The sequence below is a fragment of the Nelumbo nucifera genome, chromosome 2, assembly GCF_055504915.1.
Source record: "Nelumbo nucifera cultivar China Antique chromosome 2, China Antique-T2T, whole genome shotgun sequence".
Taxonomy (NCBI): Eukaryota; Viridiplantae; Streptophyta; class Magnoliopsida; order Proteales; family Nelumbonaceae; genus Nelumbo; species Nelumbo nucifera.
Window position 1 is genome coordinate 106,673,696 of NC_142650.1, and position 21,584 is coordinate 106,695,279.

General features: G+C 43.7%; 1 protein-coding gene and 1 pseudogene across 1 annotated transcript; both read right to left on the minus strand.

Moving 5' to 3' along the window:
* Positions 1-1,091: 1,091 nt before the first annotated feature.
* On the minus strand, positions 1,092-2,414 carry LOC148802729 (uncharacterized). Its single transcript, XM_088898512.1, has one exon. The coding sequence runs from the start codon at positions 2,354-2,356 to the stop codon at positions 1,337-1,339; it is 1,020 nt and encodes a 339-aa protein (XP_088754638.1). The 5' UTR covers positions 2,357-2,414; the 3' UTR covers positions 1,092-1,336.
* Positions 2,415-18,099: 15,685 nt separating this feature from the next.
* Positions 18,100-19,306, minus strand: LOC148802730 (polygalacturonase inhibitor pseudogene; annotated as a pseudogene).
* Positions 19,307-21,584: the final 2,278 nt, after the last annotated feature.

Sequence of the window (21,584 nt, forward strand, 5' to 3'; positions counted from 1 at the left end):
CTCCTCCCCCTTCCCCTTGATACTTTCTTCTCAACTTCGTTTATCCTCACTATAGTTTTTTTCATCTTTTCACCTGTCTCTTCCTCTTGATATAAAACAAGTTTTTTACAAGTTATTTGTACTCGACTCATGAAAAGCATGATTCAGTTTATTCTAAACTGAGAGCTCAGCTTGTAAAATTTGTGAGCCTAATCATTTGTATTATATATAATATTTTTAATTTCTTATATGTGTAATTTTGAATTTTTTATATAAAACTTGGCTCTTTGTGGAGCTTGAATTGAGCTGAGCTCTATACAAGCCTTTGAGTCAAGCTGAATTTGAGCTCATGTTTTTAGCTCAATTGAGCTTCAGCTCTGCTCTGATGATTGAGATAATACCTTCTTTTTCCATTTCTCTCAAAAAGTTAAGGGTGCAAATGGATCATATCATGACCCAACCCAATTTGAACCCGATCCTATTTTTGTCGGATTCAGATAGCCCTCTGTTGTATTTTTAGATTGGATCGGATAGGATAATAGGATTTGATTGGATTAGATAGCCCTTTGTTGGATATTTATTTATAAATATATTTATATAACAGTTTTTGTAATTTTTTTATAAAAAGACGTGTATATATTAATATCATGATGAAAATAGTTGCAAAGTTATTTATATTTTTTGTTTTTCTTTATATAAACTGTTATGCTTATCTTCTTTTAATACTTTATTAAAATTTTCAGAATTTGAATCAGATCGGATCAGAATCCAGATTCAGATATACCCTTATTCAAACCCAATCTGATCCATTTGCATTTCTACAAAAAGCCGTCCAATACTCCTTATTAGAGACGATCTAAAAGTGATCAAGTGTTTGGAGTAGAAGAGATCAGGTCGATCCAATCAAGTCATTTGCAGTAAAAATGGGTTCGTTTGGACTTTGGACTTTATCTTGGATTTGGCTTGGATCGGATTTGGATAGTTCGTTAATAGATTTTAAACCGGACTTGACCAAATTGGACCAAAACTCGGTCCATTTTGTTTGATACGACACCAAGTACTGAATCAGTCTGATTTCAATTATTTTCCCAAAATTAAAAGATAAATTCTTAGCGTAATGAAAACACTGTTCATTTTGTATGATACGACAACAAAGAAGTGGTATTACAAAGAAAAAGTTACAAATAATAACAAGAAAAAGAAAAAAAAAACTCAAGATTATTCAGTGGAAAAAAAGAACAATGTACCCATAGGCCATAACCGCTGGTTCCAGCAACTTCTTACAAGTTGAATCAGGAATATATTATTATTATTATTATTATTATCATCTTAATCTCAAGAGTTGATGCCGATTGATCTACTTGCACTTATTCGGGAGCGGTGGACCGCACAAACACCGATTATGTGCAAAGGCTTTGGCACCCATGTCCTGCACATTCCCACCGACCGGAATCTTTCCACACAACCGATTATAACTCAAATCCAAAAGCTGGACATTCACCTCTGTCACCTGCTCCGGAATGCTGCCGTGAATCTTGTTGTGGGACATATGTAAAACTTCAATGCTCCTTGGAAATCTCACCTTTGTCAGATCAAAGTCCAGTTGGTTGTGAGATAGATCGACGTATCTTGCCGCTCCATCCTCCCTCAACCACTCCGACGCGTCACTGAGCTTGTTATACGACAGGTCGACCTTTGAGATATTAAGCGATTTGGGAACCTTGCCGGAAAGCTGATTGTGAGATAGAAAGAGAAAGAAACCGTCTTCAAAGTCGTTGTTGAATCCCCCAAATGAGTCGGGGATGCTTCCGGTGAGTTTGTTCGACCGAACGTCAAGAACTTCGAGCCTGTTAAGATTTCCGAGAGAAGCCGGGAGTGGACCGGAGAGTTGGTTGTAACCCAAGAAGAGAGAGTTGAGATTTTTGAGTTGGCCGAGAAATTCAGGGATAGGACCCGAGAGGCTGGTGTTCTGTATTTCTAGAAATTCGAGGTTGTGAAGTTTGGTGATGGAGTAGGGGATGGAACCAGTGAAATTGGTGATGTCTTTGAATACGAGATAGTTTAGGTACGGGAGGTCTCCGATGGCCTCCGGGATGTGGAAAGGGGCGTGGATTGTGTAGAAGGAGAGTTGGGTGACACGGCCGGCGGTGTTGCAGTCAACGTAATGCCATCTACAGCAATCGATACTGAGTTTCCATGGATTCCAAGAGTCGAAGTAATGGGGGATGTTTAGAGATTTCTTGATTTTCCAGAGCGCTCTTCTGTCAGATGGGTTGCAGAAAGAGGAAGCGGAGATAAGAGATGGCAGAGAGCAAGAGACGAGGAGGAAGAGTAAGAGAACAGAGAGAAAAGAGGCGCCACGGTGAGGAGTATCCATTTCTCTAATCGAGATGGATATGAGTTTTGTTTCTACGACAAAAGGGAGAGTCCTACGTGTGTGTATAAATAGATGGAAATTGTGGGCTGGTAGTCAACTAAGATGAGCTCGTTCATCTTTTAATCCTCATTGGAAGTCTGTGTGCTCCGGTCGTATTCAATTTCTGGTATACAAATATATACAGTGCAAATACATAGAAGATTTTGCACTCTACAAATTTGTATTTGTACTATTTCCAAACTGAGCCCAAAAGAAACTAATTGCAATTACCAAATGTCAAGATAAGTTTCAGCAACTGTCAAAAACTCAGTAGAGGTTTCAGGGAATTTATTTATTTTTTATTTGGGTCAGTCATTTTTATATATCTGTCCACGCCATGGGCATGTCGCATTCATAATTCTTGCTACGCGGAGAAAATTTGTCATGGAGAAGGTGATGCAGACCAATTTTGCTCAGCCAAGTTTTCAAGCAATTATCTGTTACAAAATCTAAATATGTATAATTAAATGTATGCTTTCTTTTGGGTCAGATTATATGTACTAGTTAGGGCCCATATAATTAATTGTGAGCCCTGAAAAACATACAAGTCGGAACCTATGGGCCTGATCTTCTCTTCTCCCATGTCTCAACTGTGTGCAACGGGCTATAACTATACTTGTTCATGGGCCGGGCGGCCCGGCCCCCAAATGGGCTTGAACAGGTATATGGGCCTGAGGGTTTAACCTTGGGCCAAAAAGCCCGGCCTACAATAAATTCGAGTCAGGCTCGGGATTTGCCAAAATAGTCAAGCTGGAGCCCGGCCCCGGCCCGACCTATAGTTAAACCTAAGTAAAAACCCTAGTCGAGACCTCTTTGCCTCTTCCCATTCTTTTTTCCAGTCGAACCCTTCATCTCCAATCTCCACATCCTCCACACTCCACAGTTCTCATCCTCACACTCTTAGGCAGCCACAACCGGGGAGGCGGCGAACGTTCATCGGCGCAACAACTCCGGCGGCGGCGATGAGCTCTCTCTCTCTCTCTCTCTCTCTCTCTCTCTCTCTCTCTCTTTCTCAGATGCAAACTAATCAAGTGATCATTGTCAAAATCGCAGGTTAGGCTCGCAGCTCACAGACCACAGTCACCGACTCACCGCGAACTCTCCAGCAAATACAATCACCGGTGGCGGCAATGAGTCCTCTTTACCATTTTATTCTATTACAATCTTTAGTGTTTACTAGTTTTATAACTGTTGGAGATAATATATTATAAACTTCTACAACTTCCAGTCGATTGGGAGTCTGATTCCACCACCAGGTTTGTCCAGCCATGATCCATCAAATGTGAAACATAATCGTTATCTGAATTATGCAGAAAAAAATGGGTGTTATCATAATTACTTAAAAAATATGAAAATGTGAAACGTAATTCCACCACCAGGTTTGCCTCTACATTACAAATTCTATTAGTATCAGAACTGCTATTAAAAAATATGAAAATGTTGTAGTGACAAAAACTAATTAAGATCTGTGCCCTTTTTCTCTTCTCATTCTTCTTCTATTCTCTTCCCTTCTCTTCCTCTCTTCTTTCTTCTTTTTTTCCCTTATTTCTTTTTGGTTTTCCTGTTGAAACTACATCAGAATACTGATCGAATGTGAACAACACCCGCCATCTATTCTCAAGTAGTTGTTGGTTGATTAGGAAATGATAATGGAGGTTCATGGCAGTATAGACATGCAATGAGAAACATTAAAATAATGACTAGAGATTTGAGAATTAACTATAGATGGGTACCAAGATCAGCCAATTGTGTGGCTGATTCTCCTGCAAGAAAAGGGGTGGGAAGGGAGCAAATGTACTGATAGTTTATTTCCCAAAAAGGCAGTGTATGGGTGGGTAGCAGGTGTTGGCCCAATACGAGGAAAATGTTGGCTTTTCCTATTTGTACAGCATCTTTATCACAATACTAATAAAGTTTGATTGTCATTTTTCTTGAAAATTCTATAACCCATGGGACTTAAGCATCATACCTCAAGGGTTATGCTTCATGCATCTAAAGGTCGGTCCTAGCACCTTGTCTTTTGCCTATGCATATTTAAACATTGGTTGTACGCTATGTATGGGGGGGTGGCAATTGGGCAGGCTTGGGTGGATTGGATTTAGAAGAAGAGGAAAAGTGAAAATCTGTTAGTCTTCACATGCACAAAGAAACAATAGTGATAGCCGAATGCAATCATCTTGCTTGAATGCTATTGTTTGTCTTGAAATAGAAATTTACTAGGTAATGTTGGTCTTCTCTCCTTTAGAATTTATATAAAATTTGATTTATATTATTTTGTCTTGAATTCAGAATTTATATTATTTTTTTAATGTAAATAAATTTTGATTTATATTGATTATTGAATTCAGAATTTATATTATTTTTTAATGTAAATAAATTTTGATTTATACTGATTATTGAATTTAGAATTTATATTCTTTTTAATGTAAATAAATTCTGATTTATATTGATTATTGAATTTAGAATTTATACTGAATTTATATTCTTTTTTAATGTAAATAAATTCTGATTTATATTGATTATTGAATTCAAAATTTATATTGAATTTATATTCTTTTTTAATGTAAATAAATTCTGATTTATATTGATTATTGAATTCAAAATTTATATTGAATTTATATTCTTTTTTAATGTAAATAAATTCTGATTTATATTGATTATTGATGGAGCGCAATCCGGTCGGTCCTAGCTGTCAACGATCTTCCCTCTGACTGGAGCAAAAGGTGCCTAAAATGGGGAAGAAAGCAAGTAGTCTCCGGGGAGGAACCCGGTGAGAGTGCTCCGAAGCTCAAGTTAGTATTTTCTCAAAGGCAAGATAAAAAAGCAGATGGCGCAAAGTTATCACATACCTCTCTTCTTGGGGGGAAGGGGACCTTTTATAACCACTTCGCGCACTCACTCCCAAGCTCCTGTCAGGTCGGGTATCATTACCTCTGCACTTCTGCCAGTTTGGGTGTCATCACCTCTGCTAGGGCAGACAACCGCACTGCTCTCTTTGTCAAAGCCATCTCTGTAACTGGAGGTGGCGGTGGCAGGTGGCTGTTGAAGTGCGGTTGTTTAGTTTAGCTCCTAAGTCAGTCAGGTGCGCCGCCTCAGGATACGGACTCCTTTGGTGTCAAGTACGGTTGTTTAGTTTAGCGGCCTAGAGACGAAGTGCCGGAGTGGTGTGCGAGGTGAAGTCTTGAGTTCGGATAGAAGTGTGGCCTGAACTGCTCTGGGGTGGGCCAGTTTGGGTTGTTGCCCTTTGCGCTCCTTGTAAGGCTCGGGGTCAAAGGGAGAGTTCAGGCTCTTTTTGGGGAGTTCGGACCACTGGTTCCTCTCGGAGCTCGCGCCTTGAGCATACTACCGTGTTGAGCTGTTGCTCCTGCCAGGTCACCCTCGATTGCTAGAACGTGTTGGGTGGCCAAGAGGTCGGGCCAAATCATCCTCCATCAATTGACTCCCACTCCTCGCGCTAAGGGTCTTGCCCTAGCGCGGGGAGTTCGCGAGGTGACGGGTGGATTTGACTCATACTTCAAACCGGTTGACTGATGGTGTGTAGTGTGCGTACGTCAGGAGATTTCTGGATTCCTCGAGTGCCAAAAAGTCAAAAAACGCGCCAATCCGTCTTTAAATGCCGGGAGATATAACGGCGGGCGTTATTTCAAATTCAAAAAATGCGCCACTGTTGCCTTCAATGCTGGGAGACGTGACAGCAAGCGTTATTTCAAATTTGATAAAACGCGTCGCTGCTGCCTTCAATGCTGGGAGACATGACAGCGGGCGTTATTTCAAATTTGAAAAAATGCGCCGCTGCTGCCTTCGATGTTGGGAGACATGCGCCGGCGCTGGTTCAGTTTCCAAAGACGTGTGGCCAGTCACGTCTCGGTCTTAAGAGGCGTGCGGTCAGCTTGATCGTGGGCCGTTGGATTTGCCTTGATCAGAGCCATCAGTTTTCGGTCACTGTGGGTATAAATAGTGGGGGACCCCCAGTCGCTTTCCATCGCTATTCTCCTGCGTTCGCTTCTTGAGCTCGTGTCCAAGTTTTAGCTCGCGTCAACCTTCTGTAGTCCGTTTGCTTATTTCGGGTGAGTCAGTACTCTCTTCCTAGTTTTTCTTTCCTCCCAATGTCTAGCTTGAACAGCTTAGACAGCTTCTTGAGGGGGTCAGATGCAGGTTCCACGAACCGAGCTGCATCCCCCAACGGCCTTAGTGAGCCCGAGGTAGAGCTCGAGAAAGAGCTCAAGGAAGAGTTCGAACCCGTAGGCCAGGTCACCTCGGGTAGTTTGGCGTCTTCCTGTTGAGGTCGGACGTTAGACAAGTTTGGGCCCTCAACCATGACGCCTGAGGGGCTTTACTCCCTTATCACCTAGTTCAACTTGCCTGGGGAGTATACTTAATTTATACCCTCGGGCGACTTCCCTTGGGAACACGGTCCTGACGAAATCGTGATATTTCGGGAGCAGCTCGTCGCCGGGCTGCGCCTACCTTTCCACCCTCTCATCGTCGAGGTTATGAACCACTTCGGCATCACCATTGGTCAGCTCCACCCGAATTCTATCCGCAATTTGGTTGGGACTATCTCCCTCTTTTGCAAACACATTCTGCCTTTAGACCTGGAGATCTTCTCTTCCATTCTCATGCTTAAGAAGTAAGCAGGTCCCCTTCCCGGGTGTAGGCGGGCGTACTACATGTCTCCTCGCCCGGGGTTCAAGCTTTTACACGATCTTCCCAACAAGGTCCTGGCGTGGAAATGGGACTACTTCGGGGTACGAAGTGCAACAGGGTGGCCGTTCCAAACCGGGTGGGGGTTGGCTGCCCCTGACCCCGGTGTTACGCTAGATAGGGAGATGGCGAAGGGCCTCCGGGACTGGGCCCGGCTCGGGCTAAAATGCCACCATTATCTGAAGGAGGCCAATCTCATCCAGGCCGACCTGAGTTCGGGTAGGTTCCTTGCTCAAAGGCTTGCCTTTGTTTTGCTTTCCATTCTTTCGTCTTCCTGATGTCGAGCTCTTTTTGCAGGTGTGATGGATGCAGAAAAGACTCACGGTGGGAACCTATTTCATGCCATGAAAAGGATGAAGCGAGTTGCCAAACAGACTCGTGCTGAATTGCCTCGAGATGCAGAGCTCGAGGTACCGAGCTCTTCACCAATGGATTTGCCCAGGGAGCCCGAGATGGCCCCTCCAATACAAGAAGCAGCAGGGGCCCCTTACGCCGAGGCTGCTTATACCCGGGTTGGGTCTTTAGGCTCGGGAGGCCAAGGCGAGTTCAGGAGTGTGTTGTTGCCGAACCACGCTCTTCAAAAAAGTAGGGAGGCCGTTTACCATAAGGAGGTCGCGGCGTGGACCGAGCTTCCTTTGAACCACGTAGCCGGGCATGCTGCCTCTTATGCCATGGTGGTAAGTCAGCGACTTCTTGTCGGGCTCCTTGTCATTACCTTTCTCGTTATTGCTCTTTTAACATTCTCGTTATTTTTCCTTTTGGTAGGTGAACTCCTCCATCCATGCCATAGCGGCTCAAGTGGAAAGGAGCTTGAGGCGGGCACGAGTTACTAAAGAGGCTTCCTGCACTACTGAAGCGGCTTCTCGCGCGGCACAGGCCAGGCTGGCGAGGTTTCAGAGAGACACCGAGGCCATGGGAGTGGTGGTGAAGCACATGGCGGACCTGAGGCTGAACCTACAGCATCAGGTCGAATACCTTCAGGAGGATATTAGGGAGAGGACAGAGATCTTTTCTCAAGGCATCGAAGATGCCAAGAAAAAGGCCATTGAAGACTATATCGCCTCGCCGTGCTTTGACGACCTGATGGTGGGCTCGTACAGAAGGGGTTTTAAATTGAGGCGATGGATGATCAGGAACATGTACCCCGAGCTTGACATCAGCGCCATAACTACTTCGCGCATTACTCAGGAGATGGCCAACGCGGCTGATGGTGAACCAGATTCTGAGGATGAGGTAGGACCCTCGGGTATCGTTGAAGTGCCTTCCGAGGGTAAGGACTGAGATTGTCGGACTGCTGGAATGTTTTTTTTTTTTTTGGAATGTAAACAGAGTATGCTGTAATGAAATGTCCTCCTTTTGGTTAAGTGTTGTTCTGTCACCCTCTTTTTTCCGAACTGACTATATTGCCGAACTGACTATATGCCTCTAATGATGAGGTGCTGAGGTCCTTATCAGCTCACTGTTAGCACTTAGGCTTGGTGTTAGCATTTTACCTTTGCGTGCCCATGCCGAAGAGGTGACTAAGTCTTATGGTGCCAAGGTCCTTGTTAGCTTGGCATTCTAGCCGTTAGGCTTTGGTAGCGACTCCTAGTCCACTTCACTTGGTGATTTATAGGTAGTATCGCCTTAAGTTAACGATGTTCCACGCTCGGGGTACTTGTTTGCCCTCTAATGTTTCGAGCTCGTATGGCTCGGGTGCCATGATCTTATGGAGAACCAGGTCGCCAATGCGGAAGTTTCACTTTTTTACTCTGGCATTGTAGTATCGAGCTACTCTTTGCTGGTAAGTTGCGGTCCGGATGTACGCGAGGTCTCTTACATCGTCGAGTAGATCGAGATTGGTACGTAGCTCATCTCCATTTGTCTGATCGTCATATGCTTCTAGTCGCAGTGTAGGTACTTCGATCTCCGCTGGGATTACCGCATCAGTGCCGTAGGTGAGGTTAAAGGGGGTCTCTCCCGTAGCGGTTTTTTCTATAGTTTGGTGGGCCCATAGAACACTAGGTAGCTCGTCCGCCCACATCCCTTTAGCTCGGTCTAGTCGCGCTTTCAGCCCGCGGAGGATAGCTCTGTTCATAACTTCTGTTTGACCGTTTGCTTGTGGGTGCACGACTGATGTGAAGTTCTTCCGAATCCCCATATCTTGGCACCATTCCTGAAATTTGATGTCTGCAAACTGCTTGCCATTATCGGAGATCAGTACCCGAGGTCACCCGAAGCGACATACTATGTTCTTTCAAAGGAAGTTTTGTACGTTTCAAGCTGTGACTATTGCGAGAGGTTCAGCTTCTACCCACTTTGTGAAGTAATCTACTGCCACCACTAGGAACTTCCTCCCACCTGTTGCTGGCGGGAATGGCCCCAGGAGGTCGATGCCCCATTGCGCAAAGGGCCATGGACTGGTGAGATACTTGAGGTCGACGGCAGGCTGATGGTGGATATTGGCGTGCCTCTGGCACTTGTTGCATTTTCTAACGAGCTCGATGGCTTCTACCTTCATCGTTGGCCAGTAGTACCCTTGTCGAAGTGCCTTCTGGGCGAGGGCCCTGCCCCCCAAGTGTCCGCCGCACAAACCTTCATGAGTGTTGCGGAGTACGAGCTCGGCTTCAGCAAATCGCAAGCAACGCAAGAAGGGGAGCGTGTAGGATCGTCGATACAGCCGTTCGTCTATTATGACATATTTGGCTGCCTGGCGTTGCACCCTTCTGGCTGCATTGCGATCTGCAGGGAGGGTCCCATCTAGCAAGAAGCTCGCGAGTGGGTAAATCCAACTCGGCTCTGCTTCAAGGACAGGAGCGACCTCCTCTGCCTCCCCGAGAATGCTAGGCCGAAAAAAGTCCTCTATGTACACGGTTCTCCTAGCGTTGTGACTGGTGCTGGCTAACCAGGACAGGGCGTCGGCCTCAGTGTTATCTGACCTCGGGATTTGCTTGATGAAGTGTGACTGGAAGTTGAGCAGAGCCTCCTTTACCTTTGCCAAGTAGGCGATCATAGTTAGCTTGCGTGCTTCATATTCGCCCGTAACCTGACTTACCACAAGCTGGGAATCGCTGCAGATAACTATGTGTTTCGCTCTTACCTCTTACGCTAGGGCCAGCCCGGTTATCAATGCCTTGTACTCCACCTCGTTGTTGGATGCCACGAACTCAAAGCGTAGCGCGTATTCCAATTTCGTGCCACCCGGGCCGCGTAGAACTATTCCAGCCCCGTTGCCCTGTTGGTTCGAGGAGCCATCTACGTGAAGGATCCAGGGCTCCTCATCCTAGTTCGCGTTTGGCCTAAATAGGAGAGACGTCACCTTGGTTGCTACCTCATGGGGTTCGGACTCTATTGGCCTGGGAGCTCCGGGCTCACCCGAACTGGGGATCTCAGGCTCAACCGGCCTAGGGACCTCGGAGCCGAATGTGCACTCGGCGATGAAATCTGCTAAGGCTTGGGCCTTAATAATAGTTCGTGGCTTATACTGAAGGTCATACTCGCTGAGCTTGATGGCCCACTTCGTCAGCCGACCGGAAACCTCGGGCTTGAGTAAGACATGCCTCAGAGGTTTGTCAGTTAAGACGATGACAGTGTGAGCCTGGAAATATGGGCGAAGTTTTCGAGCTGCAATTATCAATGCGTATGCCAACTTTTCTATCTGCGGGTATCTTGTCTCTACTCCTTGGAAAATTTTACTAACATAATAGATGGGTCGTTGAACCCGATCTACTTCTTTTATTAGTACCGAACTGACCACCTCGTCACTTGCCGAGAGGTACAGTTCTAAGACATCGCCCTCATCGGGCCTAGTTAAGACCGGCACACTAGCAAGGTAGTCCTTTAGCTCGTCGAACGCGAGCTAGCAGTCTCGGGTCCATTCGAACCCTTTGCCTTTAATTGCTTTAAAGAAAGGCAAGCAGCGGTCTGCTGATTTGGACATAAAGCGGCCCAGGGCGGCTATGCGGCCATTTAGCCTTTGAACCTCTTTTATTTTTGGGGTGGTCACATATCTAGGATGGCCTTTATTTTGTCCGAGTTGGCCTCAATACCGCGCCGGTTGACGATGTACCCTAGGAACTTACCCGAGGTGACACCGAAGACACACTTGTTTGAATTTAGTTTCATGCTAAATTGACGCAAAATTTGGAAGACAGAGTGCAAGTCTTGTATTAGTTCATGCGAAAATTGTGTCTTAACGACCATGTCGTCTACATAACATTCTATCTTCGTGCCTATTAAGGGCTGAAACAGCTTATTCACAAGTCTTTGGAAGGTCGCCCCAGCATTCTTCAGTCCGAAGGGCATGACCTTGTAGCAGTACAGACCGAACTCGGTTATGAAGGTGGTTTTTTCCTCGTCGGACGGGTCCATCCTGATTTGGTTGTAGGCCGAGTAGGCATCCAGGAAGCTTAGCAACTCGTGTCCCGAGGTCGCGTCCACTAGGCGGTCAATTCTGGGGAGGGGGAAGCAATCTTTCAGGCAAGCTCGGTTCAGGTCGGTGTAGTCAACGCACATGGGCCACTTGTCATTTGCCTTTTTTACCAGAACTGGGTTGGCTACCCAGCTCGGGTAATGAACTTCCCTTATGAAGTCTACTGTGAGGAGCTTCTCGACCTATTCATCGACCGTCTTCCAGCGTTTTGGGGCTAAGTTGCGTTTCTTCTGTCTAACGCGTCTGACTACAGGGTCAGTATTAAGTTTGTGAGTTATAAGGCTGGGGTCAATACCGGGCATATCGGTCGCGGACCATGCAAAAATATCTAAATTTTGAAGTAAGAAACGTACCAGATCGGTTCTTGAAGGTTCCTGGATGGAAGCACCGATCTGTAGCATCCAAGCTGGGTCCGCAACTGAAGTTGGGATCGCGGCCGTTTCTTCTGTGGGCGCAGCTCGTTCTTCGCCTTGCTCCGTAGGCCGCTCCAGTTTGAGGTCGTCGGCTACCTTGGTTTTTCCCTTCAAAGCGGCAACATAGCACTTGCGGGACTCGAGCTGGTCGCCCCACGCTACTCCCACACCGAAGTCTGTAGGAAACTTCATTGCCAAGTAGTAGTTGGAGACCACTACTCATAGGACATGAGTGATTGGCCGCCTTATTATGGCATTGTATGGGGAGGGGGTCGCGACCACCAAGAAATCGTGGTTGAGTCTGACCGCACAGGGCCATGTGCCGACTTCCACAGGTACTGTTATTTTCCCGAGGGGCCTGACTTCCTCTCCGCTGAAGCCCACCAGAGGAGTGTTTGCGGGCTTCAACTCGCTTCTCCGCAACTGAAGCTGGTCAAATGCCGACTTGAGAATGTCCGCCAAGTTGCCTGAATCAACAAGCACGTGCCTGACTTCGAAGTCGTTGATCCTTAGTTTTACGACAAGCGCATCATCGTGGGGTAGTGGACCCCTCGCGCATCGTCTTCTGTGAAGAAAATTGGTTCCTCCATCTTCGGCCTCTTTAGAGGGTTCTACTCTTCTCGAACAGCTTCGCGAACTGACGCCCGGTCCGTTGTCGAAGTACAACCCGCTACTACCGAACCTCTCACTATCACGTGGATGGTTTCCCGAACTGGCCTCTCTTCTGGAGGCTGTCTTTGTGACTGTTCGACCAGCCTGCTACTAGACTTGGGATCCTCCTTACCGTGCTCCCCTTGTCGACCTGTCTTACTATTATTATTATTATTATTATTATTATTATTATTATTATTATTATTATTATTATTATTATTATTATTATTATTATTATTATTATTATTATTATTATTATTATTATTATTATTATTATGTTGTATAAAACTTCTTAAGTACCCATGACGAATGAGTCCCTCTATCTCGTCGTAGAGATTATTACAATGTTTGGTACTATGACCATGGTCTCTATGGAAACTGCAGTACAAGTTTTTGTTCCTCTCGTTTGGGTTCCCTTTTAGGCGTGGTGGCCACTTCACGTACGGGGTGTCTTTGATCGTCATCAAGATCTCAACCCGCTTCGTGTTCAAGGGCGTGTAGTCTGTCCGACCTGCCATGGGAGCTCGGAACGGCTGGCTTGGTTTCGGCGCCCGAGCTGGATCCTTCCGGTTGTCTCCTTGATTGGGGAGTTCTTCTCTCTTTCTTTTTTCAAACCCGCCCCCAATCCTTTGGTTGGTTTCCTCTTCCGCTCGCATGAACTTGTCCGCGAGCTTAAGGAACTCAGCAATGCTCGTAGGCTGGTTGGCCACTATGGGCCACTTGAACTCCTTATGTGTCACCCCCATCTTGGCCGCCGCGAGCTGAACTGCAGGGTCCAGGCGTGGGATCTGTAGGCATGCATCGTTAAATCGCTTGATGTGGCTGTGGATGGGCTCCCCTTCCTTTTGGACCATGCCAAGGAGGCTCTCCTCAGTTCAAGGGCACCGCTTGCTAGTGACGAAGTGCGCAGTGAAGACCTGCACGAACTGGGCCCAACTCCTTATTGACCCAGGGGCCAGGTTCCCGTACCAGGTGCGAGCCACTCCTCTGAAGGTGGTAGTGAAGGCTACGCACATACAGGACTCGCTGGCCCTAGCCAGGTGCATCTGGGACTGGAAGGCATCGACATGGTCGCTGGGGTCAAAGGACCCATCATACTTGTCGAGTGGTGGGAGTTTGAAGTCTCTGGGCATAGAAACTGCAAGGAGTTCTGATGACGGGGGAAGAGACTGAGAGGATAGGGGTAGCCTTTACCTCGTCCGAGCTCGCTTCTTCACCTTGGAGCTCGGGCAAGACGCGGGTTGCAGTTTGGCGGCTTCACCGGCGGCGCCTCTGCTACTTGGAAGGCCCGGCGTTGGCACTGCTTGCCTCGGTGCTCCCGAGCTCGATGGGCCTGGACTACTAGAGGTAGTCCGCGGCTAAGGCACTGAACCGGTTTTCGGTGTGCAGGGGCCCGTCCTGAGAGCGCCGAGGTGATGCTAACTTGATGGATCGGGTTCCTGGTCCGCCGGCGCGTGGCGAGGTGGGGGCAACCGCTCTCTCTCTCTCTTGTCGGGGGATGAAGCCTGGCTTCTAAAGGGGCTCCAAGCCTGGGAGGCCCGAGCTTGGGAAGCCTCCTGGTGGGAGCCCGCCTTGAGGGGAGGGCTTGGCTCGCCTAACGGCGGGGTGCCGAGGTGGGAGCTGTGGCTGACTTTGAGGCAGTTGGGGGAACTGCTACTGGTAGTGGTATTGGGATACATGGTGCAACATCTACTGCTGGTAGATTTGTTGTTGTTGAAGCTGCTGCATTTGGGCTTGGATGGCCCACATGCCATGCACCAGGTCATCAAGCTGGTTCTAGCTAGTTGCCGGGGGAACAATGGTTGGTTCAGCAGAGGTGGTTCCAATAGAGGGAGGAAGGGGGACGTTCATGGCAGGAAGATTCACGGGCACCACTGTTCGTGGCACATTCAGGCTGGGGATCCCATCCACCGGAAGGGGGATGGTGAACTGTCTGATGCACACCACGGGGACTTGGAGTTGTTCCCCGGTGGCGTTCATCTCTGTGCTACGTCCGGCATTGCTGGAAGAAGCCATGGGTATTGGGGTTTTTTGGAAAAAAGGTGCTATGAAAGTTTCAGAGGGAGGCTTTTAGAAGCGTTTCCCACAGACGGCGCCAATTGATGGAGCGCAATCCGGTCGGTCCTAGCTGTCAACAATCTTGCCTCTAACTGGAGCAAAAGGTGCCTGAAACGAGGAAGAAATTGAGTAGTCTTCGGGGAGGAACCCGGTGAGAGTGCTCCAAAGTTCAAGTTAGTATTTTCTCAAAGGCAAGCTAAAAACCAGATGGCGCAAAGTTATCACGTACCTCTCTTCTTGGGGGGAAGGGGGCCTCTTATAACCACTTCGTGCACTCACTCCCAAGCTTCTATCAGGTCGGGTATCATTACCTCTGCACTTCTGCCAGTTCGGGTGTCATCACCTCTACTAGGGCAGACAACCGCCACTGCTCTCTTTGTCGGAGCCGTCTCTGTAACTAGAGGTGGCGGTGGCAGGTGACCGTTGAAGTGCCGCTGTCAAGCATCAGATCCTAAGTCAGTCAGGTGCGCTGCCTCATGATACAAACTCTTTTGGTGTCAGGATACAAACATTTACTTCAAGGGAGTGTGGATGATTCATAGACATTTGATGTTAGTGAGTAAGGAACCTTAGAATTTTATGACTGACATGGTTAGGAAAATGAAAGAGATATTTGATAAATATTGGGTTGAATATAGTATGATTTTATCTTGTGCTGCTTTATAGGGATGAAGCTGAGGAGCATGCTAATGCTATAACTAAAACTCTCCATGATTTGTTTAATAAATACAAAGAAAAATTTTCCTCTACCTCCTTTGTTGGATCTTCTAGTCAATTTGACATGAGTGAGAGAAATGATGATGGTGATGGGTTTGAGGATTATGAGCAATTTTTTAATTCAAAAAGAAAGATTCAAAGTGAAAAAATTCAGTTAGACCTTTACTTGGAGGAACAAAACCTTCATATCAAAGCAAATGTTGATGTTTTGGAGTATTGGAATAAGAGTTCACTTAGGTATCCTGAATTGGGATCAATGGCTCGAGATATTTTGGCTATTCCTATTTCCACAGTTGCATCCGAATCTGCATTTAGCATTAGAAAGAAGGTGATCAATCCTTGGAGAAGTTCACTTAAGTCTAAGACAATTCAAGCTTTGGTTTGTCTTGAAGATTGGCTTCGTGCACAAGGCCTTGTATCAGGTAATTTTTTTATTTATTGTTTATTAAAATATATGATTCATTGAATTTTTTCTAATAAATTTTCCAATTGTATGCAGGGGGATCAAGCTTGTTAGGGGCTTCTTCAGGATCAAGCTTGTTAGAAGATGATGGAGAATCAAATAGTAGTGATGATGATGATGAAAATGTTGAAATTGATGATATGTTTTAGGTATTATAGTAACATATATTTCCATTATTTATTTGTCATTTGACATGATAGCAAATTACATATGTGACATGGGTACTGAATTTATCTCTTATTTTCTTTTGTAGGATGGCTTAGAACTTGGAACTTGGAATGTTCAATCTTGTTGGTGAATTCAAGAATGAATGGAGATGGCTAGAAGCCTAGAACATGTTTTATTTGATATGGTCATATGGGCAATGGTCTTTTATTTTATTTTTAAGAATGGCTTGGAACTTGAGAGTTGGAATATTCCATCTTGTTGGTGAATTCAAGAATGGATGGAAAACATGTTTTATGGATTTTATTTGTCTTATTCAGATTATTTTTTTTATGGCTTTGGAGGAACATGAACTTGAAGTTATATGAATTTAGTTTTAGTGTGTGATGCTATTTGTAGGAATATGAACCTATATGATTTGCTCTTATGTGTTTTATTTCAGGTTTGCTTTGGTTGTATAGAAACAAACAACCAAACAACAGGGAATATATTAAACAACCTTAAAGAAGGTTGTTGATTCACTTGATTGTAAGAAAAAAAGAATGAAATTAAAATGGGTTATGTGATGTCCATTTGAATAAATTTTTTGATTTAAGAATGTAAAACTGTGTTTATTTAAATAGGGGAAAAATATCTGAATTAAAATAGATAATGTAGAGAAAAATTTTAATTTCTTTTATTAGGTCGGGCTTCGGGCTCGGGCTCGGGCTTCTGGCTTTTTATTAGGGCCAGGCTCGGGCCCAAGTTCTAGGCCTGTTGGTCGGGCTGGGCTCGGGCTCAGGCCTATGATTTTTCCGTTAATGAAGACTAAAAGCCCGGCCCGAGCCCGGCCCGGCCCACGAACAGGTCTAGCTATAACAAATTACAGTGAATACGTCAGCTTTAGTTCTCATATTAGATTAGTAGATTTGATAAATTTAATTTATATTATATTTTAAATATTTTATAAATAATATTTAATATTGGAGATAATAAATATATTGTTATTTAAAATATTAATAAATAATTTATAAATTGTAAGTATTAAAATAATTATTTTGTTATTAATATTTTTATTTATATAAATTTCTTGGTATTAAAAGCCACCTCTTGATATAAATGTGGATTCTAGTGATTATTTATTCTATTAGTTTACAAAATATTAATTTTCAATATTATTCTTTTTAATCTATAGTTGAATTTATTGGGCATAAATATATATTAATTGTTTGGATTACATAAGAACATTAAGCCAATGAGTAAACCTAGAATACAGAATATTCCTGTCTTGATTACTTAAAAATATTCTTAAAATATATTTCACCAATCAAATTCTGTTCTTTCGGATTGGATTGGATTCACAAGTTGGGTCAACTTTTTGTTAAGTCTACCTATCAAACATATATAACAGCACCACCTCTCACTTTGGTCTATTCACTGAGCTCCTCAGCTTGCCCTTACTTCCAAGTTCCAAGTTCCAACCCTACTAACTTGACCCGTGGGAGGGTTTGTCCCCTTGGAATCCACTTTGGGGCCTCTAATGTTTCTATGTATTTAGAAGATCAACACCCATGCCTAGGTCATCAATAGAATTTTCAGTTCTAATCTCCTTGCTGCAATGTTTTAAAATTGGAACGGGTCGAATGGACTGAAAAAATTGGAAATCGGTTACCTTCCATTTCACCCTAGAACTGTTTTTTGTCCAAATACCGTTGATTTGGTAAATGAACCATTGACCAAAACTGGTTGAATCGTCAACTCAGACAACGACTTTTTACCATTTTTGCTTTTTTATTTTTTTTATTTTTTTTATTAGAACAGGCCATCTGTTCAGTTCGAATGATTGGACCATTTGACCTGGGACAGACCCATAACAGTTCCCTGTCCGGTTTGATTTTAAAAACCTTGCCTTGTAAGTGGCAGCATCCAACATCAACACAATTTCATTTGTATGGAAGCACCATACAAAAGAGAAATTAGAAAGTTTTCATTTATTTTTGCTTTGGATTTTATTTTATTTTATTTTGTTTTGAGGATTTAAATTTTAATTTCTTTCGTATGCACTACAGATAAAAAATACAACGTACGTAAAAATTACAAATATTCATTAAATAAAATTTAAACATAATTTTACAGAGCAGGTAAAATTGTAAAGAGACAAAGCTTCAAAGAATCCACACTAATTATTTACATTTGGGCAGTGGGGTGCCACATAAACACTTATTGTGTACAAACGAGTCCACACTAAACTGCTGCAGAGTCCCACCCACCGGAATCTTCCCACACAACCGGTTATAACTCACATTCATGAATTGCAGATTCAATTCGGTGACCTGCTTGGGGATGCTCCCACGAATCCTGTTGTGTGACAGGTCTAGATATGTCAAAGTCTTCGGAAACCTCACTCTGGATACATCAAAATCGAACTGGTTCAATGACAAATCGATCTGCTCCGTTGTTCCCTTCGCTTTAAACACCATGGACGCGTCTCCTACCAGCTTGTTATTGGATAGAATTATCGCCTTGGAGTTCATTTCGCCCAACGACTTCGGTATCTTACCTGAAAGCTGGTTATGGGAGAGGTCGAACCAAGTAAGATTGCTCTTGAGTTTTCCCAGAGAGTCTGGTATTTTTCCGGTGAGGTTGTTCCGGTTGAGGTAAAGGTTTTCCAGCTTTGGGAGATCACCGAGGGAAGCCGGGATTGGACCAGAGAATTGGTTGTAACCCAAATCGAGGTAGTCCAGGTTCTTGAGTTGGCCGAGGAATTCAGGGATGGGGCCGGAGAATGGAGTCCAGTTGAGACGAAACAATTTGAGGTTCCGAAGTTTGGTGATGGAGTAGGGGATGGTACCATTGAGCTGGGTGACTTCATCAAAGGAGAGGGTTTCAAGATAGGGAAGGTCACCGATGGCGGATGGAATTTGGCCGGGGATGTAGGCTTGGAAGAAGGCGAGTTGGGTAACTCGGTAAGTTTGAGGGTTGCAGACGATGTAGTCCCAATCACAGCAATCAATTTCGGGATCCCAGGGGAGAAGGGCGTTGGGATTGTTTATGGATTTCTTGATTCTCAGAAGGACCTTCTTATCATGCGGATTGCAACGAACAGAAGAGGAGAGGGTGAGAGATGGGAGAGAAGCTGAAACGAGGAGGAGAGAGAGATGGAAAAGAGAGACTACTGAACGGGTGTTGCTGCAGAGAGACTTCATCTTCAAAACTAGCTTGGTGATGATTCAGAACCAGAAATGACAACAAAGAGCGAAAGAGAGTTTGAATTTATAGAATGCATGCATATTGGTGCATGTGCAGCTTGTATGGAAAATTACGCTACTGATTAAAGAAAATGGAATATGGTTTCCCTTAGTTTCTTTGTCTATGTGCTTGATGTCAAACACAGGATTATAAAAAACCATGGCTTGTTCTCCTGTGTTTTGACTACAAACTTTCTTCGGTTTCATCATGCAAATGCGATGGGGCTTTGCTATGCTGACACTACAACAAAATAAAACATTGGTTAATTGTAGCAATAAAATGGATATATTAAAATAATATTTGCTTTTCCCGGCATTAATCCATGTTCAAACCATTGTTTTCGTTTGAAATAAATATTTATTTTCGTTTAGAGAAAACTTCAGATGAAACAAATAAATTATTGTTTGAAATTTTTTAAGACCAAATCAAACATTTTTAGTAATAAAAATAAAATCAGATCAAACCATTGTATTACGGAACCATTAATGTATTACGTTTGATCTAGTTTTTAATCCAGTTTGGGCCACTCTATTAGGCTTAATTAGAAATAGGGTGCAAGTTGGGCGGGTTGGGCCGAGTTTATGGTCAACCCAGTCCTGGCCTTAAAATTTGGGCTTAAAGTCCAATCCGGCTCAATCCTGAGGTCAAGCCCGAATTTCCCAGCCTAAGCCTAGCCCGCCCTACAATTTGATGCACTTGGGTTGGGTTGGGTTTGGGGCTGGGTCGGGTTCGGATTGGTCAATGAACCCACTCTAAAATTATACATATATAAATGTATTTATGTAAATATATATTCATATAGTTATGTATGTATGTAAATATGTATCAAACATTTACATATATACACACATATATGTATAAATATATATAATTGAGCCATGCTGGGCTTGGGCTACCTAAGGGCTAGGCCTGAGCCCGGCCCGAAAAATAAAAAAATCTGACTTCTTGGGCCCGAACCCAGCCCGAGGACCAAAAATCCAAGCCCAACCCATGCAAAATTCCAGGTTGGGCCAGTTCGGGCTTGGGCTGGGCCCACCCAAGTTGCACCCCTAATTAGAAAGCCCAAATAACATGATGCATACCTGAATAAAAAACAAATATAATTTAAATACTATATTGAAATGTTAAAGTGCATATACCATCTATTACTATGATATAAATTAATTACATTCACACTTTCTCAAATATAAATTAAAAATCGAAACAAGCAACAACAATTTATGAAATATTTAATGAATAAATACATACAAATGTTTAGACCAATGTTTTAAAAACCAACCTGGAGCCTAAACCGTTTTTGCCTCTGGGTGCAAAATGTGAGCCATCATTAAATGCTTCAACTATCTTATGCTCCAATGCCTTAACTAGGGGTGATTATTTCAGCCCGTTCCGGGATCAGCCCAGCCCGCATATATTTAAACTTACACATTTTGTGTATAATGTATACATGTTATTTTACATTATATTATATAAATATTATAACATGACATGTATAATTTATATTATATGTAATATTTTATATTATATAATGTATAACATAAGTTTATACGCATGTTATGTCATTTAATATATAGATATATAATGATTTATATATTAGTGACATTGGCCCAGAATCAGGTGTGGCCCGGCCCGGGCCCGTATAGACCTAGGCTAGGGATTATGTTTCAAGCTCGGAACCTCGGATTGGGCCAGGCCTGGGCCTAAGCTATATCAGTTTCCATAAGTGCAAAGCCTGGTCCAGGCCCAGCACATGATCACCTAATGCTATCTTTACAGAGTTAATTATCAAAAGAACATGGACCGGGCCTAAGCTATAGCCTTAACTTTGTTCAAAAAGTTAATTATCAAAAGAACATAAAATTGTATCAAAAAAATAGGTACAAAAATATATTTTTGATCTGGTAATCATTACTTTTTTACATAGCCTTGATTACGGTACAAATGAAGTAAATTAAGACATGAAGCAAAATAAAGTTAAACCAGAATAAAATTAAACGAGAATTTAAAGTTTTTTTTCATTTGCACTCCCATGCATTTGTGCTACTGAAAGTAAAATTGCACTACAACCAAACACAGCCAAAATCTCTAACCTAAAAACAAAAATAAAACATGTGCATCATTGCTTTATATGCAATCCAAGGCCCACCAATTTTGTCTTCTAAATCGTTTTTTGAAACGTACGTGGTAGAACAGCACTAGGCCAAAACAAAGTGTTGATCCTAGAGAGTCTTCAATAATTCCTTCAATTGTAATATCTTGCGACAATTAACAAGTTATTGTTTTTAATCACAAGCAGGGTTGACGAAAAGAATATGTAAATGGGTTCATGGAGAAAAGTGTCTCATGACTCGATGAACACCTCTCAATATAAGAAATTGG

Excerpts from the sequence above, each read along its gene's own strand:
- LOC148802729 (XM_088898512.1), bottom strand. The coding sequence starts at position 2,356 with ATGGATACTCCTCACCGTGGCGCCTCTTTTCTCTCTGTTCTCTTACTC.